The following is a 17,932-nucleotide window of genomic DNA, read 5'->3' as shown; positions in this document are numbered from 1 at the left end:
TTATACCACGCTCTTGTCTAAGATTTGAATTTCAGTTTCCAACCGAAGGTATCTTACCAGTGCCTTGCTCTGTTTGAAGCGTCTGCACCTGTATTCTTGAAGTAGCTTTTCAGTGATACGCAACACTTCATCTAAAAATATTGCTGAACGTAGGTGTCTGGCAGCAACCCATTTGGGACTTCTGCATGTTCTGGAGCTTTGTGCGGTAGTTAGTACCGAGTGCCACTGAAATAATGAAGCAGTTAAGTATCATGTTCTTCTCCTGTAGTGTTGTATCGGAACTGCTATTTTAGCTCTCTGCAGAATTAGTGACCTAATTTTAAACACTTAACTAGGTTTCATGGAGAGTCTTGTGGAAACATAGTCTTTGAAGCATAGCTTGAATTTTAAACTTGTAAAATTTGGGGGGATAACATTTAAATTTGCTCAGTTAAGTGTAATTCCCATTAACTCATTCAATTTCTGGAGCATATGTTAGTAATTGGATATATACTAAAATGAGTTCCAAAAGCAAGCTTTAGACACTCAGTAATTATAGCAGAGCAGTAGAATTGTAATTGTGAAGACACTTTAACTAAGTCCCCCTCTTTTTTACAGTTACCTCGAATTCAGTTCAAAGAGACTCTTTTATTCATACTTACTTTTTTTGGGCAGTCAAGCTATTTGTTTTGGGCTTTTTGTGTGCTCAAGTCAGCGGTCAGCGCACTGCATTCTTCAGTGGATGCGTTCAGAATACAAACATGGAGAAATGTGTGAACAGAGCCAACATTCATATTGAGGTTTTATTCCCTATGTGGGTGAGCTCTGGATTCCCTTGGTAAGAGCACAGTTGCTTCCCTGCAGTGTTTGTTTGCTGAAGTATGAATCACTGTCCAGTGGTTGAACTTTAACATTTCTAAAGGCAGCTATTAATTAAGCATTTAGCATCTTTCAGAAAATGGACTTCAGTTGTCAACTATAATTCCTTAATCTTCAGCTCAGATGTCAGAAGGAATTTAGGCATAAGTTTACTTTTTAAAATTCCTCTGAAGATGTCCAATAATCCCGATGTTAAATACGCTATGGCAAAGTCTCCAGTTGGCTGGCTTTGTATGAGACAAAAGATAAAGAATCAGCATTTTTCATATTTGCTGTGAAGGAGGAGTTACTGTATGTCAGTCCAAGCGGTGCTGATGCTTCCTAGCAAAACTTTTAAGACCTTAGCGACAGCAGTGTCCCATCAGAATTTGACAGTACCGTTGTTATCCGTGTATCAATTTTCTGTTATCCGTGTAACTCGGCAGAATGAAATCTTTGCCTAAGCTCATATTGGGAAGTAATTACTAGAAGTCATCAATGAGGGAAGGTCCTAAAAGTGTTAAATGAGTATTTATTGAGATCCGAGAAATTCTGTGACCAGCCCACTCCCCTGGGGGCAGAAGCTGTTAAGTTTTGGAAAAGCAAGTTTCAGGGTTGCTTTTCTCTGGGGAAGAGGACTCCTTCCCATCAACTGAGTGCAAAAATAAAACAATGTCTGTCTAAATCTTCAGCCAGGCAGCCTCAGTACCTATGCCAGCCTTCTTATAATCCTCTGGTAGATATGACTGGTTCTGCTAAGGATACTGTGGATCAGGGTAATTTCATGCTGCTGCTGACGGGAAATGGGTGTAAGCAATAGTGGGGGCAGATTAAAGGACTTGGAGGGTTTTGGAGAAGGAGCTCAGCAGAGGATGTCCTCCACTTGCAGCAGCCAGGAGGTTTTGGGAATGGGGGATTAGAACTCCCTCGTTCTTCCCTTGCTGCTGAGAAGACTTCAAGTGTTACACTTACTAGGGGAAGGCTGCAAAAGATGGGGGCTCTGAGCAGGATCCTGGTAAAAATCTAAGCACCAGCTGGTGGGGAGGCCAATTTTTTTAGCATGTACTGACCCTTGTGCAGTTTGGGTGGGGATCGCTTTCCTCCCCCCACCCCATTTTCCGTCTGTAAGAGGGAATGTACAGAAGGCAACGTTGGGGATGACAGTGGTACAGGCTGATGCTAGATAGTGGAGAGGAAAGGGAGGCAGTCAAAGATCCAGAGGCTTTGTGCAAAGGTAGAATAGAATATGTAACATAGTAGTACACATTGCTGGGAAAGCAGAGGGGTGTAGGGGACAAAGAGAAGTGAAACAGCATACAGCAAATCCAGGAACATCTGTAATAAAAACATCGAGGAAGGAAAGGCACGATGGTTGGAAAGAAGAAAAAGTGAAACCAAGTCGAGAGGCATAGTAAATTATACTGAAAATTTGTTAACTTTAAAATAGGAAGTTCATTTCAGGTAAATGCAGAACACCTTCTTCAGGATGTTTTGGAATAGATGACCCACGAGGGGCCATTCCGGTCCTATGTCCTGTGTTTCCCACGTAGCTTAGGTAAGTGGTATCAGGGTGGACACTAGCTATGAAGCCTACGTGACTGGTGTATGCACCGCAGTATTTGTATGCTTACCGTTCTGGTCTAGTCCGCAGCAGAGATAAAATAGTTCCGTGCAGCAGCTCAAGGAAGTAAATTAACTTGGCTGGAGCAAACACAGTAGTGCATAAAACTGGTTTCCCAGACTAAAAACCGAGAATGCCAAGGCAGCTTGCTTGTAGTGGAGAGACTTAAGTCTGTACCCCTCGGGACCAGCGTGTGAACGTGTATCCAAATTGAGTATGGACCGTGATGTAACATTGCTGCTCTTCTACTCTACTCTGCTGGTACTTAACAAAAAAGTATTAGAGGGATATTGATCCTCTTGCAGGATGTAAGAAAATGGTTTCCATGGTTGCGATTACTGCATTAATTGCCTGTTATGGACTTTTTGGTTTTAAAACCGCAAGTACTGATTGCTGGCAATGAGGTAAAATACTGACATTGGCTGCGGTTGGTCTAATCCAGTGACATTATTTTCCTAGGTCAAATGCCCATTTAAGTTTAAATTAAGCAGGAAGGGTGAGATGTAATGGGGAGACTAACAGGAAGCAGTAGCCAATTCTGTATTTTTATAGCTGTTGTGTGGTTTGAGTTTTGGCAACCGCACTGGAACTGTCCTTTCAGATAACGATTTTTTGGGGACGTTTGGAGCTCATTGGGCATTTATATTTTATAACCATCAGGAAAGATGCACAAACGTACTGGGAGAGAGGGCAGGGAGGTACAAACTTAAATGCATTTGTTGACATCCTTTGCATACCTTTAACATCTTTGAATGTTATATTAATTAGCAAACTGGAGCCCTTATCTGAAGGCTGATGGTGCCTTTGTGTTTATATGATCATGCTAGCCAATTGTCGGTCAAGAATGATGGGGGGTGGGGAGGGAGCCCTGTGCTCCCCCATCCAGGTTTGCTCCCCGCTTCCCTCCTGTTGCTTGGGGACTGGGCCCGCTCCCCCCCTTCCTGCTGCAGCAGCAGGGGGATGGGAGGAGTGGGCCTGAGAGTGGGGAGAAGCCAGCTCGCCGCAGCTGGGGAGGGGACAGGAGTAGCGTGCCTGGGCCCACCCGGTGGGGGAGGACTGGGCCCAGGCGTGAGGTGGGGAGGAGGCTCAGTGCTTCCCTCCCCGCACCGCTGCCACTTTGGGCCGGGCCAGGCCCACTGCCCTCCCCCTGCTGTGGCGGGCCGGCCTTCCCCCCCTTGGGCTTGCTCCTTTCCCTTCCTCCCCCCAACTTTGGGCCAGGGCCCGCTCCTCTGCTCCCCCGTCACTGCTGCATTGGCTCTGCAGATGGTGATGACAGAGGTGGGGAGGGGTGTGCCTGGCCTCACTCCCCCCCCCCCCCCCCCCCAGCGTCCTGATCCCGCTCCACCCCCACTCCTGGGCACTTCCAAGGAGCGGGGGTGGGGGGGGTGAGATCAGCTCTGGTGGCCTTACCGCCTCCCCCCCACACTTCACTGTGGCCACCTGCAGTGAGCAGGGCTGGGGGGCAAGGACAGCTGCCCTCCCCACCTCTCTGGCTCCATTCCCTGTGTCCCCGCCATCATGGCGGCGCTCCTCCACGCCGTCCCCTCCTGTCTGAACACTTACTCGGGTTCAGTCAGCCAATCGGAGCGCGAATAAATTGTTACGGACAGACGGACAGAAAGACAGGCAGATTAAGGCTTTTATAATATTAGAATTACATAATCTAGTTTTTGTGTTGAAAATAATTGTTTTGGTTCGTTTTCTTTGTGCATCTTTTTCCCCCCCTCATTTTTTAATTGTTTTGCCGATACCGCGACTTACTAAACCAGTGTTCTGCCTCATCCCATTACGTTATATAATGCAGTGGCAACAATAAATATGTGAACGTTCTTGAGCTCAATGCTGCATGCCAGCAGTAAATTAACATGCAGTCCATTACTCTGAATTAAACATGAACTGGGTTGGCAGATCAGAGAGTGGATAACATTGCCACAGGTATTTGTAGGAAAATTGAAACTAGGAAGTAGGGCATTATCAGTTCATTGGTTTTTAACCGCGATTCAGAGAAATGATGATGTGGTCTTATTAATGCTTAAGTTGTTTTAAAAATATAGCTGTGCTTTCTTGCTTGCCATCACATTTAACCATATCTTGCAGCTGGTCAGCAAGAGAGGGGGATAAAAACCCTGGGTGATGAAGGTCCAATTTTGTTCATCTAGTTTTTGCAAAAATTCTGTGCAGTCTCTTGAAAACCCCTGTAGTGTGTTCAGTAATAAAAAACATAAAGCATTTCCATATCTTCAGTGTTAAAAATAAATAAAAATGTCACCATAAATTGGATAAGCGAAATTTTGTGACTGCTGCCTTTGGTGCCAGTAATAGTTGTTGTATTGTTTGTGTTTTGGCAACAACACTGCAGTTATCCTTTTAGATGATGATTCTTTGAAGACATTTGGACATCATTGGGTTTTTATAATATTTTATAGTCATCATCAGGAAAGATGCACAAATGTACTGGGAAAGTGGGGTGGTTTGCACTGAGTGTGTTGTGGTTTGGGTTCAAAAGTATTGCATTGCTTGGTCAGGTTCTCTTATTACTTCACAGCAATAGAATTCTTGTTGAATCATTGCATGCAGCTTCTCCCTTCTGACCTTAAAGTTTAAAATCTGATCTTGCAGTCATATTCCAGATATGAATTTGGAAGCTGCTGTCTTAATTAAACTTTTCTTAATGGACAAGGGACTATTTGCCAGCTCCGCACAGCTATCTTTATGTGCAGGCTTCAATTTTTGTTTTTAATGGTAATGTTTTTAAACGATTATTTGATAAAACCCACATCTGTTTCCTGCTTCCAGTGGTTTTTTGAAAAGGGCCAGTAGCAGTACAGATTTAGGCCAATGAATTCTTGCTTCAGGCTATCTAAGTTTTGGTGCAGCCGTGTCTGAGATATCAGAACCCTGGTTTGACATTTGCAAAACCTAATGTTTGCTTTAGGCATATATCCTGTGACATTTAAATGGCTTACTTCCAGGGTTTTTTTCCTGAAACAAAGCCCTTGAAGATAAGTTTTATATTATCTCTAAGACGATGTACATTTTCCATGCATCAGTCGTGTTTTTTTTTCTTTTTTGACACTCCTTATAAAAAAAAAAAAAAAATAATCTTGGAATCTTTCATGTTATGCTCTAGCTTTGCTGGTCACTGTTCCTTCTTTGACCCTTGCAGCACTTCATCGTTTTGCTAACTGTACACTCGGAGATAGGCAAGAAATGCTTCAACTTTTATTGCCAATTCAAGTTACAACTGCATGCATACACACACCATGTAGTTCTACTTAGCTTTGCAAAAAAAATTAAGTAAGTAATCTTGGCATAGTCTGTGTTATACTAAGATATTATGGCAAGATAAATTGCTGGACAGCAAGGCAAGGAAGGGAGAGAGATTCAGATCAGCCAAATGAAGTGCCCCCACATCTGGCCACTGATCCTCTAGACACAGGATGGGAAAGAAAACTAAAATTTTAATTGTGCTACTTACTTATGTCCATGGTGCACATGTTTTTCTTGGCACTCAGACTCTGTACAACTACCGGGAAGTTCCCCAAGGGGAATTGCACTGAGAACTATAGGGAAACGAACAGGGGAGGGTTATTTTACACTAGCTATAGATTTTTCTTACCACGATGGTTCATAGAGCTGCCCCTGGCAGAGAGTCCTGTGTGCACTGGCTATGTTAATCTTGTCAGAGCTGCAACAGGAGACTTTCCTGAAATGTAGCCTAAAGTAGCCTGCAAAGACTCTACATTAAGAACAAGAAAAACCTGCTTCACTTTGCCGTGTAACATTAGGACACCCTCGTTTCCATTGTGAGGAGACTTAATAATATGCAGAAATGCAAATAATTACACAGCAAGCTTAGGAATTACACGGCTTCATGGAGTTACTGTTGATATTGAACTGATTTCCTGACCTTAGACTCACTGAAATATTTTAATTATTTTTTTCCCCCCCAATAACTCCTGCTGTAAATCAGGATCTTATCTGCCTCCTTCCAGGCCTGTGCTTCAGATAGCTGCAAGTCACTTAAAGTTTTGAGGATAGCTTTTGAAAAGTTGCTGTTGTATAAGTGCATCGCTGACACATGTCAGTCAAAGAATCATAGACGATGAGGGTTGGAAGGGACCTCAGGAGGTCACATCTAGTCTAATCCCCTGCTCAAAGCAGGACCATTCCCAGTTAAATCATCCCAGTTGAGGCTTTGTCTAGCCGGGGCTTAAAGACCACCAAGGATGGAGACTCCACGACCTCTCTGGAGAGCCTGTTCCAGTGCTTCATCACCCTCCTAGTGAGAGAGAGTTTTCTCCTATCTAAACTAAACCTCCCTGGCCACAGCTTGAGACCGTTGCTCCTTATTCTGTCATGTGCCACCACTGAGAACAGTTCAGCTCAGGGGTGGGCAAAATGACAGCTCTGGCTGGTGCCTGGACTCCATTTCCCAGCAGCCCCTGCCCACGTCCCTGCGGCCAGTTTCCATGGAGACCCCAGGAGCAGCAAGGTTTCCAAGGAGACAGGCCCCAGCAGCGCTGGCAAGGCATGTGGCTGGGCTGGCGTCTTGCAGTGGTGACAGCATGGTCTGGAGGCAGGGCAGAGCCCCAGTCTGCTACCTGCATGTCCCTGCCTGGGGTGCGTGGCCAGGGGATCACAGCTCTGCCCGAGCTCCGGACCATGCTGTCACTGCTGCAAGAGCCTAGCTCCAAGGCAGCTTCCTGCCAGCTGCATGCCCTGCCCATGCTACCGGGGCTGGTCTCCATGGAAACCCTGGCCTCATGCTGTCACAGCCCTGTCACTCCTGGGGTCTCCGTGGAAACCAGCTGCAGCAATGCAGGCAGGTGCTCCTGGGAAATGGAGTCCACTGCAGGCCCAACCTGATCTGGCGGCTGGACTTTACCCGCCCCGATCTAGCGTCATCCTTTTTGGAACCCCCCACTTCGAGGAGTTGAAGGCTGCTGTTAAATCTCCCCTTTAGGTGACTTGCAGCTATCTGAAGCACAGGCCTGGAAGGAAGCTGATAAAATCTTGATTTACAGCAGGAGTTATTGGGGAAAAAACAATTAACTTCAGTGAGTCTAAGGTCAGGAAATCAGTTCAGTATCAACAGTCTTCTCTTCTTCAGACTAAATAAGCACAGTTTCTCCAGCCTGTCCTCAGAAGTCATGTCCCCCGACCCCCTCACCCTTTTTGTTGCCCTGTGCTGTTCACCCTCCAACTTGTCTACATCCTTTCTGTAGTAGGGGGCCCAAAACTGGACACAGTACTCCAGACGTGGCCTCACCAGTGTTGAATAGAGGAAAAGGCTTGCTTCCCTTGATCTGCTGGCAATGCGTCAACTAATGCAGCTCAGTATGCCATTACCCTTTGCATCAAGGGCACACTGTTGGCTCGTATTAGGCTTATTGTCCCCTCGTCCTTTTCTGATCCCAACCTATACTGGTGCACGAGGTTGTTCTGTCATAAGTGAAAGACTTTGCACTTGTCCTTATTGAACTTCATGAGATTTCTTTTGGTTCAGTCCTCCAATTTGTCTAGGTCTGAATCCTAGCCATACCCTCCAGCATATCTGCTACTCCCCCCAGCTTGGTGTTATCTGCAAATGTGCTGAGGGCGCAATCCATCCCCGTTTCCAGGTCATTGGTGAAGATATTGTACAAAACTGGCCCCAGGACCAAGCCCTGGGGGCACTCTACTTGATACCAACTAGACATCGAACCATTGATTGCTACTCTTTGAGCCTGAGGATCAGCCAGTTTTCTATCTGCTTTACAGTCCAGTTATAAAACCTGCGCTTTCTTAGCAACCTTGCAAGAATGTTGTGAGAGACCAAGAAAGTCAAGGTATATCACATCCACTGCTCTCCCCACATCCACAGAGCCAGTCATCTCATCATAGAAGGCAGTCAGGTTGGTCAGGCATGGCTTGCTCTTGGTGAATCCATGCTGCCTGTTCTTAACTTTTCCAAGTGCTGAGAAATGTCTGAAACACCTTTGCACAAAGACCCATTAGTCCTGTTGATTTCACCGTGCGAGCTGAGTTGTCGGGTTTTTTTAGCAGCCTGCTTCTTGCGCTGCATGAATAGCATAGCATAAATCAGGATTTAGCAAGGCAGATTCATAGGGAAGATTGCCTGCAGTCTACTACATCTGAGAAATCAGTATTTCAACTTCAGATCCATTTGAAGGTTAGCTTCGTGTGAAAGGTGATGTGGCCTCTGATAGTAGAGCACTGGTTTTGGTGACCCAGGAGATTGCTCCCAGGTGTGTATTTTGAACTCGGGGCGGGGAGGAAAGCTGCAAACCCATCTGTGAGTGCTCTTCTCTTCAGTATAGGTATTTTTTTTTTATTACAGATTACACAACTTTCTAAATGTGGTAATTTTTCAATTTTAGGATGAACTTTCTGATGTTAGTCAAGGAGGCTCAAAATCTACTACTCCAGCATCAACAACAGCTTCAGATGTGCCTGTGCTACCTGCTGAAACTCCCCTGAAGGAGGAAGCTGAAGGGCTTGCAAAAAGCGCGGAGGTACTGAACAAGAAATTGGATGTAAGCAAGCACATTGAAGTGCAGGTAGCTCAAGAAACGAGAACGGTGTCTATTGGTAAGTTTCTATCAGAGTTGGGGTGCAGGGTGGTAAAGAATGTGCTTTTTGTGCAGCTTAATACAAAATCCCACAGCTGCAACCAGGAGGGAAAGTGATTCTACGTGGGACTGCTTCATATAGGAGGGCCGAAGGTTGACAGGGTTGAACTGAAAGCCACTTGTCTCTTGGGCTTGTTTTCCATAGCACATGAAGTCTGTTGACTTCGTTCCCTGGATTCTGTTTTGAAAAAAAAAAAAAAAGAGCATTGGTTCATCTAGTCTGTCTTCCTTTGTGGTTTTCTTTTTAATTTTTTCTTAAAATGTATTGTTGTTCTCTCTGGATTTAAATTAATTAATAAAACTTGTATCGCTTTCTTTTGGAAGATCTGCTCCATAATGTAAGGCCATGTCTCTGTTCTGTCTGAACGAGTCAATACAGGTCAGCTGCAAAAGCAGGCAAGAGTAGGGCGTTTTGAGTGTCAGTTCGGAAGGAATCTGAACTCTGCTCTGAGCACTATAAATATACATTTTAAATTGAATGCTTATTAATTCATTACATGCAGTATTCCTTGTACTTGATCACCTCATCTGGTCTGGGATTTCTAGCTCCTGAACTGGAGTACCATGGAATTCACAGATCTTGCCTTAAAATACATGAGGTTGTCCAGGGTGACTTTATCTGTGACACCTTTTGTGAAGCCAATGAGCAGAACCTTTCTTTTCTGTGACTGGTTTAAGGTGGTTTGTTTTATGGAGACTGATTTATTCCGCTTTCTAAGGTGGTAATGAAAATGAAGAAAAATCTGAAGTTCAGGCAATCATTGAGTCCACTCCAGAGTTGGATATGGATAAAGACCTCAGTGGCTATAAAGGTTCAAGGTAGGTCACATGTTCTGATTTCAGTAGACAATTTCCACATGTCAGAGGGTTCCTAAGTTGTGAGTCCTGAACTAGCATAAGTGGCACCAGATCTAGATAGTGTAGGAGGGCTCCAACTTTATAGTGCTCCAGGTCAGAGTGGGATCTGAAGGGCTTCAAATGAATATATGGCCATGCCATTGAAGCACTTTTCCCATTCCTAGATAAGGGTGCTATCTCTGTCAAAGGCTCAGAACATTAGCTTGTTACAAAATGGACTTTTATGATTTTATTTTCATGAACATTTCTAGAATCTTGTATCTCCTCTGAAGCTGCAGCATCGCAGTGTTATCCTCCAGATTTGTGGAAATGTCATGTATCCCAACTGCATGCTCACCTTTAGCATGTTGACAGCATTCTCCTCAGTTCAGGGAGGCCCTTGATCGGGCCAGATTTAGGTACCTGTCTTTGAACAGATGAACGTGATGAGACCCTAAGCCCTACCCCTTTATTCTGTATCGTATTTCCAACGGGCTTGGGCAGCTCTTAGCACACCTAGTTTGAGACTTCTGTCCTCTAGGTACCTAAGGGGTGGTTTGGGTGCCTAATTCAGTGAAGATTTTGCTGAGTGGCAGGATGCCTAGGAGCGAAGCATTGCAGTATCAAAATGTCTTTCAGGACTTGAGTTTTCATTGAAGTTATTTGTGAAAAGGCCTCTCGTTCCCTGAGCTACTTAAGGACTTCTAGAAATGTTACTCAGAATTTTCCCATATATAACAAATGACCTACAAATATAAAGCCATGTAGCATCTGTCTAAAGCCGCATGCTCCCTTTTCTGTAAAGCTCAAAGCAGTGTTCGACTACTTATTCTTTTCTCATCTTTCTTCCTTGTAACTTCAATCCCTGTGACCAGCACTCCCACCAAAGGTATAGAGAACAAAGCATTTGATCGGAATACAGAATCGCTCTTTGAAGAGTTGTCTTCTGCTGGCTCTGGCCTAATTGGAGATGTGGATGAAGGTGCAGATTTACTGGGTAAGACTGGTTATTTGATGACCGAGCCAGTTGCGTTAGTATTTTTTTCTAATTGATCGCAACTTCCTGTATACATGCTGGGAATACTTTCAGGTTCGTTACATTAAGGTCCTCTTGTAGCAGCTTCCAAAGGGAGATTTTGGAGATTTTTTTTAAAGGAGAAAGGGTAGGGAGTGCCCAGGCATGCTACTACATAGATGTGTTTCTTGCAGTGTGGAACGCTGAACTCTTCTCGCTGAAGTGCTTTGTTGATATTCATGAATGATTTCAATCGTCTTGTTTCAGCCTGTCCATGATGGGCTACACCATTAGCTTCTATTGTAATGCCTTATTGGATACAACTTAAATGGAGATAAAATAGGTATTTTCAGGAAGGGTTCTGGTCAAAATTTAAAAATATACCGGTACACTCAGTGATTACTTACCTTGACTCACTTCAGAGAAGAACTCTTCCAGCTGCTGCACCTGAAGATGAGTAGTTCTGATTTGTCAGTACAGGAAGTCCAAAGTTCAGCTTGAATTTTGTGGGCTGATTGTATCTATTACAATATAAATCTATCATTATTTTAAAACGTTTTACTTGAACTGCCCTCTGCAGTTCCCAGTCTTGCATTTGAGAGCTTTACGCCACGGTACAACTTTTTTCCAGTTTCAAGTACTTAAATTTATATTACTTGGATAACCTGTTGAGCCAGCCCTTATAATTCATGTCATTCATATTTGTAATTTGGTCTCTGAGAGGGGTTGTATTGCACTTACATAGCTAAACAAGTTTAAACCAATTAGAATTTTAGTTTCTAGTGCTCTAAAGTGAGTTAATTGGGTTTCTCTAATGTTTTCTCTTGGGCTGCGCACCCAGGGGAATATTCTGGTGTGTATCCTTTTAAATACTTTGAAATCTATCGCTTTTACAGTTAGGCGTTCTTGGCTGCTGCTTTCATACAATACATTCTCCACATTTTTTTCTGCTTGGTAACATATTTTTGTCCTTGAATTTTTTTTTTCTTTTTTGGCTTTAACTTCCCCCTCTTCCCACCCCCTTCAACTTTCTTGACAGCTAGGGGTGCCCAACAGTTAAGGCACCTTGCATAAATCATCCTAGGTATTCACTTGACCTTTGGTATCTGAAAATCACTTTCAAAAAAGCAAAACGGTTCTCTGAAAAAAAAAGCCTCCTGATAATTGGTATAGAGAAGGACTTCTGTGTTTTCTGCAAATAGTACCAAAGTGAAAATACCTGATGGGTATCTGCTAAAACAAGTCTTCTAATGTTATCATCTTATTACTTCTCATCAGAATCAATAAAAGCGGAATATGACACAGTCATTGTCCAAAGGTTTAAATAAATTTTAGAATTTCTATTTCAGAAAGACTATTTTAGTGGTACGAAAAGAACTGATCTTTCTTGTATTTAATAGGCTTGTTTTTTGCTTTAGCAAACAATTTGGAAGACTCTGCTGCACATTTGTTAGTGCGCACTTCTCTTTCAGGGTAATCCCTTAACTGTTTTGCTATGAAATGCTGGCCTCTAATTGACATATATATGTCTTCTGTTATCAATATGGAGATAATGCCAGAGTTGGTTGCTTTTAGTACAAATTAAGAAACAAGACGTACCGTCCTTATTGCTATTTTGGTTGTACATTTTAAAAAATTACAGTACTTTAAAATCTTACAGTAGATACTTCATAACCTTCAAGCATACAGACAGTGGCCAAATGCAGTAAATCCTTAGAGAAATTCAGGATCAGTGAAATCAGTTAAATTCAGCACTTCATTTTATTTTTTTTAAATAATAGCTTCTTTAATCGACATTGCTTCCTGATTTGGTTTAGTAGTCATTTAAAATACTACATTTTGGAACTTCGTTATAGAAGAGAAAATCACCTTTTGTAATCCTCTATACACTTTAGTAATTCAGGTTGTTTCAGGGTAACTTGTTTGGTAATACACCTTTTTATATATATATTTTTTTTTACTATCTGTCTGGTATTTCAGTCTGCTTTAAACTGCAGTTTACTTCATTCCATTGTTTTGCTGTTGGCTTTGCTTTGATTCACTCTTACCGTTTAGAAGTCTCTAGGTTTATTATTGCTCTTCACTCATACTTCTTACATGAAATGTTTCTTGTTCTTGTTTGTGCTCTACATGGAATGCATGGCCTTTAAAGACCATAATTTCTTTGGTAAGGTATCATCTGCTTTTGGGAGATCTTACTGTGCTCTTGAACGCTGAGTTTTCTGCAGATCTTGTGTGTTATAACATATACCATCTCTAACCTCTTTGTAAAAGGCTTGAATTCTAAATTGTGAATGGTTTAGATGTTTGGGCCAACTTTCTCTATTAGTGCCCTTTACTTTCTGTTTGAAATAATAGTAACTATAAAGCAAGATTAAAAGCATACAGTTTATTTGGGGAGAAAACCAGCAAACTCTATTGGCTGTGAGCCAGGACTGCCTTTAAGCAACACTTAAGGAGAGAGAAAAGTACAACTAGGTAAAAAGGGCCAGGTACAAATGCTTTAGGTATTTGCTATGAGGATTTTTTACTTTGCTGCTTTGAGCTGCTTCAGAATACCATGTATTCTGCCATTGAGGTGAAAAAAAGATTGAAGTGTAGGTTAATCACATTTTAAATAAAAATTAAGTAGCCTTTAATTGGTTTATTATAAAAATAGTTTGCTTTTTTTTTTTCCCTTTAATTCATTCCCATGTTCTGTTTTTGAAAGGAATGGGCCGTGAAGTAGAAAATCTTATTCTGGAAAATACCCAGCTGCTGGAGACCAAGTAAGTCAGCCTGTAACACCTTGTCCTCTCCCTCCAGTGATCCTTTCTAGGCAGGCACAGAGCCAGAGAGGATCTCTGAGAGGCACTGAAACCTTTTTACTTTTAGCACTAGCTAAGCAATATTGATTAGCATTCAGAGCTGTCACTTCTGTATGCTGCATTTGTCTGTGAATGATGCACAGTGTATTTGATTTAGTCTAAGGGGTCACATCAGCCTATCACTTGCACTTTTGCTCTCTGCCAGTGTCCTTCACTCTCATTAACAAGGGGAGTGCTAAAATGGTACATAAACTGATGATAAAGATCAGGAAATCTTGTACTCTTTCAATACAATGAGAACTTGTAAGGAGAGAACAAGCATAGTATGAGATGCAGACATCTGCATTCAAAGGAACTTAGCACCCAGGTCTTGCAATTTTTCTCGGATGTGTATTTTCTGGCTTCAACACTGTCCTTCCTTATGGAACGTTGAGGCTTCAGATGGCCAGGGTGTTAGTTTTATTATTTTGGCCGCAGTAGCCTAGCAGCTTGTCTTGTAATGGAGTAGCAGCACACTAACTTTTACTTATACACGTCTAGAGTTTGCAGCATACCACCAAGCAGTGTTTTTTGCAACCATACCACTAAAACTTAGAGCATCAGGAACTTGGTGAAATTATAATACTGTGACAATGAAAGCCAGTATTTTTGCACTATTTCCATCTGTTTTGACTGCCAACTGAAATGCCACGTGGGAACTTGGCCTCTGAGCAAATTGTTCCAATGCTATATTTTAATTTCACTTGGGATACTTTTACTTAGATACTGGTTAGCAGCTTTTAAGGCGAAATGGCAATTTTTAATTATACTTGTTTCCATTGCAATGGTCCAAATTCGTTTCAAGTTCTTCACAAGTTTGCTTTTGAACAAGGTAATGTCCTGCATGCAACACTATGTAGCAGTAGTTTCCAACCTTTTTATGGTGAAGATCATGTTTGCAAGTAAAGGGCACCCTGGGATCTACTGCCCCACACCCACCCCGCCTCCCGGACAAGCCGCCTGAGCTCTGGCCCCACTCGCCTGGCTTGGGCAGCAGGGGGCATGGCTCAGCCCAGCCATATGCATCCTACCGCTCCTGATCTTGGAGCCTCTGGCAGACTGAGATCGACTGTCAGAGGCTCCACAATCGACCAGTCTATTGAGATCAACTGGCTAGTGACCATTGCTATATAGGGAAGTTATTTGCAGATGTCCACATGTGGGAAGTAAACTTTGCTGTTTACTGTGAGGTTGCAGTTCTAACCATGTGTTTTGTATCTCTCTCAGAAATGCGCTGAATGTGGTAAAAAATGATTTGATAGCAAAAGTGGACGAGCTGACCTGTGAGAAAGATGTCCTACAAGGAGAACTGGAGGCTGTAAAACAAGCCAAACAGAAACTTGAGGAGAAGAACAAGGAGTTAGAAGAAGAGCTTAAAAAGTCAGTTTGATACTTTCCTTATGAAAGTTGGGTGCACGTTTTAATACTGCTTAGTTAATATGTCTCTTTCTTGTCTTCTGTTTTCTGTAGAGCACGTGCAGAAGCAGAGGAAGCAAGGCAGAAAGCAAAAGAGGATGATGATGTAGGTGTATATATTTTAAAGTGAAGTTTGGACTAAGCATTTTTCTAATGTACCATCACATTGGCTTAATTCTGTGAACCTGACAGCTCAGTTAAGCATGCAACTCTGTCTAAGGCAGAGCTGCAAATTTAAATGTCAAGTGGTGATTTACAAAGACTAACCAGCTTTATATCCTTCCTTCCCACTATTGCATATGACATTCCATTCCCTTTAGCAACCTGGTTTTGAATCCCTTAACACTGGCCAGTTGATTTCTGGGTTGAATTCAAGGTGTTAGTTTTGGCCTACAAAGCGCTAAATGGTTTGGATCCTGGCTACCAAAGTCCTGCCTTAAATAATTTAATAGCATTATAGTAATCCAAGAAATTAATTCAATTGACACTGTTCCTAATCAGCTGGGTGCTGGCTTTACCTGTTTCTTTGTACTGAAAGCTTGCTTTTATTTTATGCAGAGTGATGTCCCCACCGCTCAGCGGAAGCGTTTTACTCGTGTTGAAATGGCTCGTGTTCTGATGGAAAGAAATCAGTACAAAGAGAGGCTGATGGAGCTTCAGGAAGCTGTCCGATGGACTGAGATGATAAGGTAAATACAGACATGGTCTTCTGATCTTTTAATAATTTGCTAACCAGTTGTACCCCAGAATCAGTGGTCTAGTTATGGGCCACTGAGCTCATACAGTCATTTTCTAAGATATACTTCTGAGCTTCTGTGTGACCTTGAACTAGCTTTCCTGCCCTCCTTGTTAAACAGCTCCTCTGTTTATCCTTTTACTTTTTTATGTTGTCAAATTACGCCGTAATCCATTAACAGTTTAAGCAAGTGTTCAACTTGACATACTGTGCAATGTGTACCGTTGAAGGAAAAAGGAGTACAAGCACCATATGAGGTTAAGTACATGTATAAGTGTTTGCAGTCCTAGATTGTATTTTTAACGCAGGAGAAGTTCTCTGCTCTGTCCAGTGTCTAGCCCAGTGGGTCTCGAGCTTTTTTATAGACTCAAGACAGCTCTTAGAAAATAGCAGCTCTTAGTTTGCACTTGATTGATTTATTTGTTTATTTATCGACTACTGAAAAAAGAGCAATTCTTTTGTTGCAAAAAAATGCAGGAAAGCCATAGGGGTCCAAATGGTTGGGCACTGGATTCCTATTTGAAATCTCTGGGTTTATCTTGTGAATTATGTGTAGGTGTTTGCACACCTACCCACTAATATTGAGTGGCACCCTGCAGCACCCTTAAAAGGATCTCAGGGTGCCAAAACACCCTGGCGGAGAATTACTGCTCTACACCAAGGGGCACCGAAGACAGGTAGGGTTTCCAAGTGCTACCATATACAAGCAATCAAGTTTTGTATTATGGAGAAGATGTAATTCTTAAAAGTAATTTCGAGTCTCTTGGACAACTCAAGAAAATCAAGATGAGGTATAAGAAAACAGTAGGGGTGTGCAAAACGGGCCCTATTCAATTAGGATTCAGGACAGTGATTCAGTTCATTGATTCAGATCGCTGTCCCTGATTCGATTTGGCCGAATCCTAATCCTGAAGATTTGATGCTGATTCAGAGAATCAGCAATGCGGACATAAACGCAGCTTTTAAAAGTTTTTTCTACATATCTTGAGGTAGTGGGTACAGCTTGTAATCATTGCACTGCTGGGGTGCATGGAGCATCCCACAGGGGTGCAGGGAGGCCCTCCATATGCTTGGCGGTGAACCTGGAAATACTTCCAGTCCACTTCCAGGTCTGCCAGGGAGTGCGCTGCCCTTCCTCCCCCCCGCGCCCCTCTGGCTTGGCAATTGGCCACAGAGGGACCCCGGTACCCCCTCCCAGACCCAGGAGGCACCAGTCACTGAGCTGGGGGGTGAGGGGACATCTAGCGTGTTCCCTGGCAGACCCAGACGCGCTTCTGGTCCACTTCTGGGTCTGCTGCTGAGCGTGCTGGGGAGCCCCCTATGCTTCTGTGGGACACTCCATGCACCCCAGCATTGCAGCATTCGCGAGCTGCCTGCTACCTAGAGGTATGTAGAAAAAACATTTAAAGCTGTGTCTATGACCGAATCTCTCCGAATTGACTCAAAGGGTTCTGATTCGATTCAGAGAGTTTGAGGGGTCCTCTGATTCGATTTGGAGATTTGGCCACCGAATTGGCCGAATCTCCACCAAATTGAATCTGGAACTGAAGTATCATGCAACCCTAGAAAATGGTCCTAATGAGCCACTGTCCTGAATGTTGAAGACATTACCCAGGAGGCGGATGTCCAGAAAGTATGCTAAGTAATCATGTCTCTTCACTTCTGACCTCAATATGGTGCTTCCTCTCATTGCACTACTTTCTTATCAAAAAGTCAAAGGTATGTTGGAGCTTAGTTAGCCCACTGGGCTAGTGCAGTTAGGGCATAACCAGGCTCGTATCCAGCAGCGTGGAAGAGGGATGTGACTGGTGTGATGTATAAACTTGTATACAAACATCCCAAATAAAAAGGTACCATTTAAAGTTGGGTGTGTCTTTCAGCATGCATCTGGAGCAAGACTCACATTTATACCCCTGGATCCACAGTGATGCATCTTGTCTGTTGTTATACTTGGTGCCACACACTACCCAGTAATTTACTACCACAGCA

The 17,932-nt window shown here is 43.0% G+C and overlaps 1 protein-coding gene across 9 annotated transcripts in view; it reads left to right on the top strand.

The window, feature by feature from the left end:
* Positions 1-17,932, top strand: part of SPAG9 (sperm associated antigen 9) — a 104,815-nt gene that overhangs the window by 61,002 nt on the left and 25,881 nt on the right. For all 9 annotated transcript variants that reach the window (XM_090059413.1, XM_090059409.1, XM_090059410.1 and 6 more), the window contains 7 exons: positions 8,842-9,052; positions 9,813-9,912; positions 10,806-10,927; positions 13,656-13,713; positions 15,019-15,171; positions 15,262-15,313; positions 15,766-15,896. In XM_090059413.1, coding sequence (XP_089915539.1) covers positions 8,842-9,052; positions 9,813-9,912; positions 10,806-10,927; positions 13,656-13,713; positions 15,019-15,171; positions 15,262-15,313; positions 15,766-15,896 — 827 coding nt within the window. The remainder of the gene's footprint in view (positions 1-8,841; positions 9,053-9,812; positions 9,913-10,805; positions 10,928-13,655; positions 13,714-15,018; positions 15,172-15,261; positions 15,314-15,765; positions 15,897-17,932) is intronic.

This window comes from Crocodylus siamensis, chromosome 8, assembly GCF_052110815.1.
Source record: "Crocodylus siamensis isolate JL-2025a chromosome 8, ASM5211081v1, whole genome shotgun sequence".
NCBI classification, from domain to species: Eukaryota; Metazoa; Chordata; order Crocodylia; family Crocodylidae; genus Crocodylus; species Crocodylus siamensis.
Note: the sequence above shows the minus strand (reverse complement) of the source record. Positions and strands in the feature narration are given on the sequence as shown.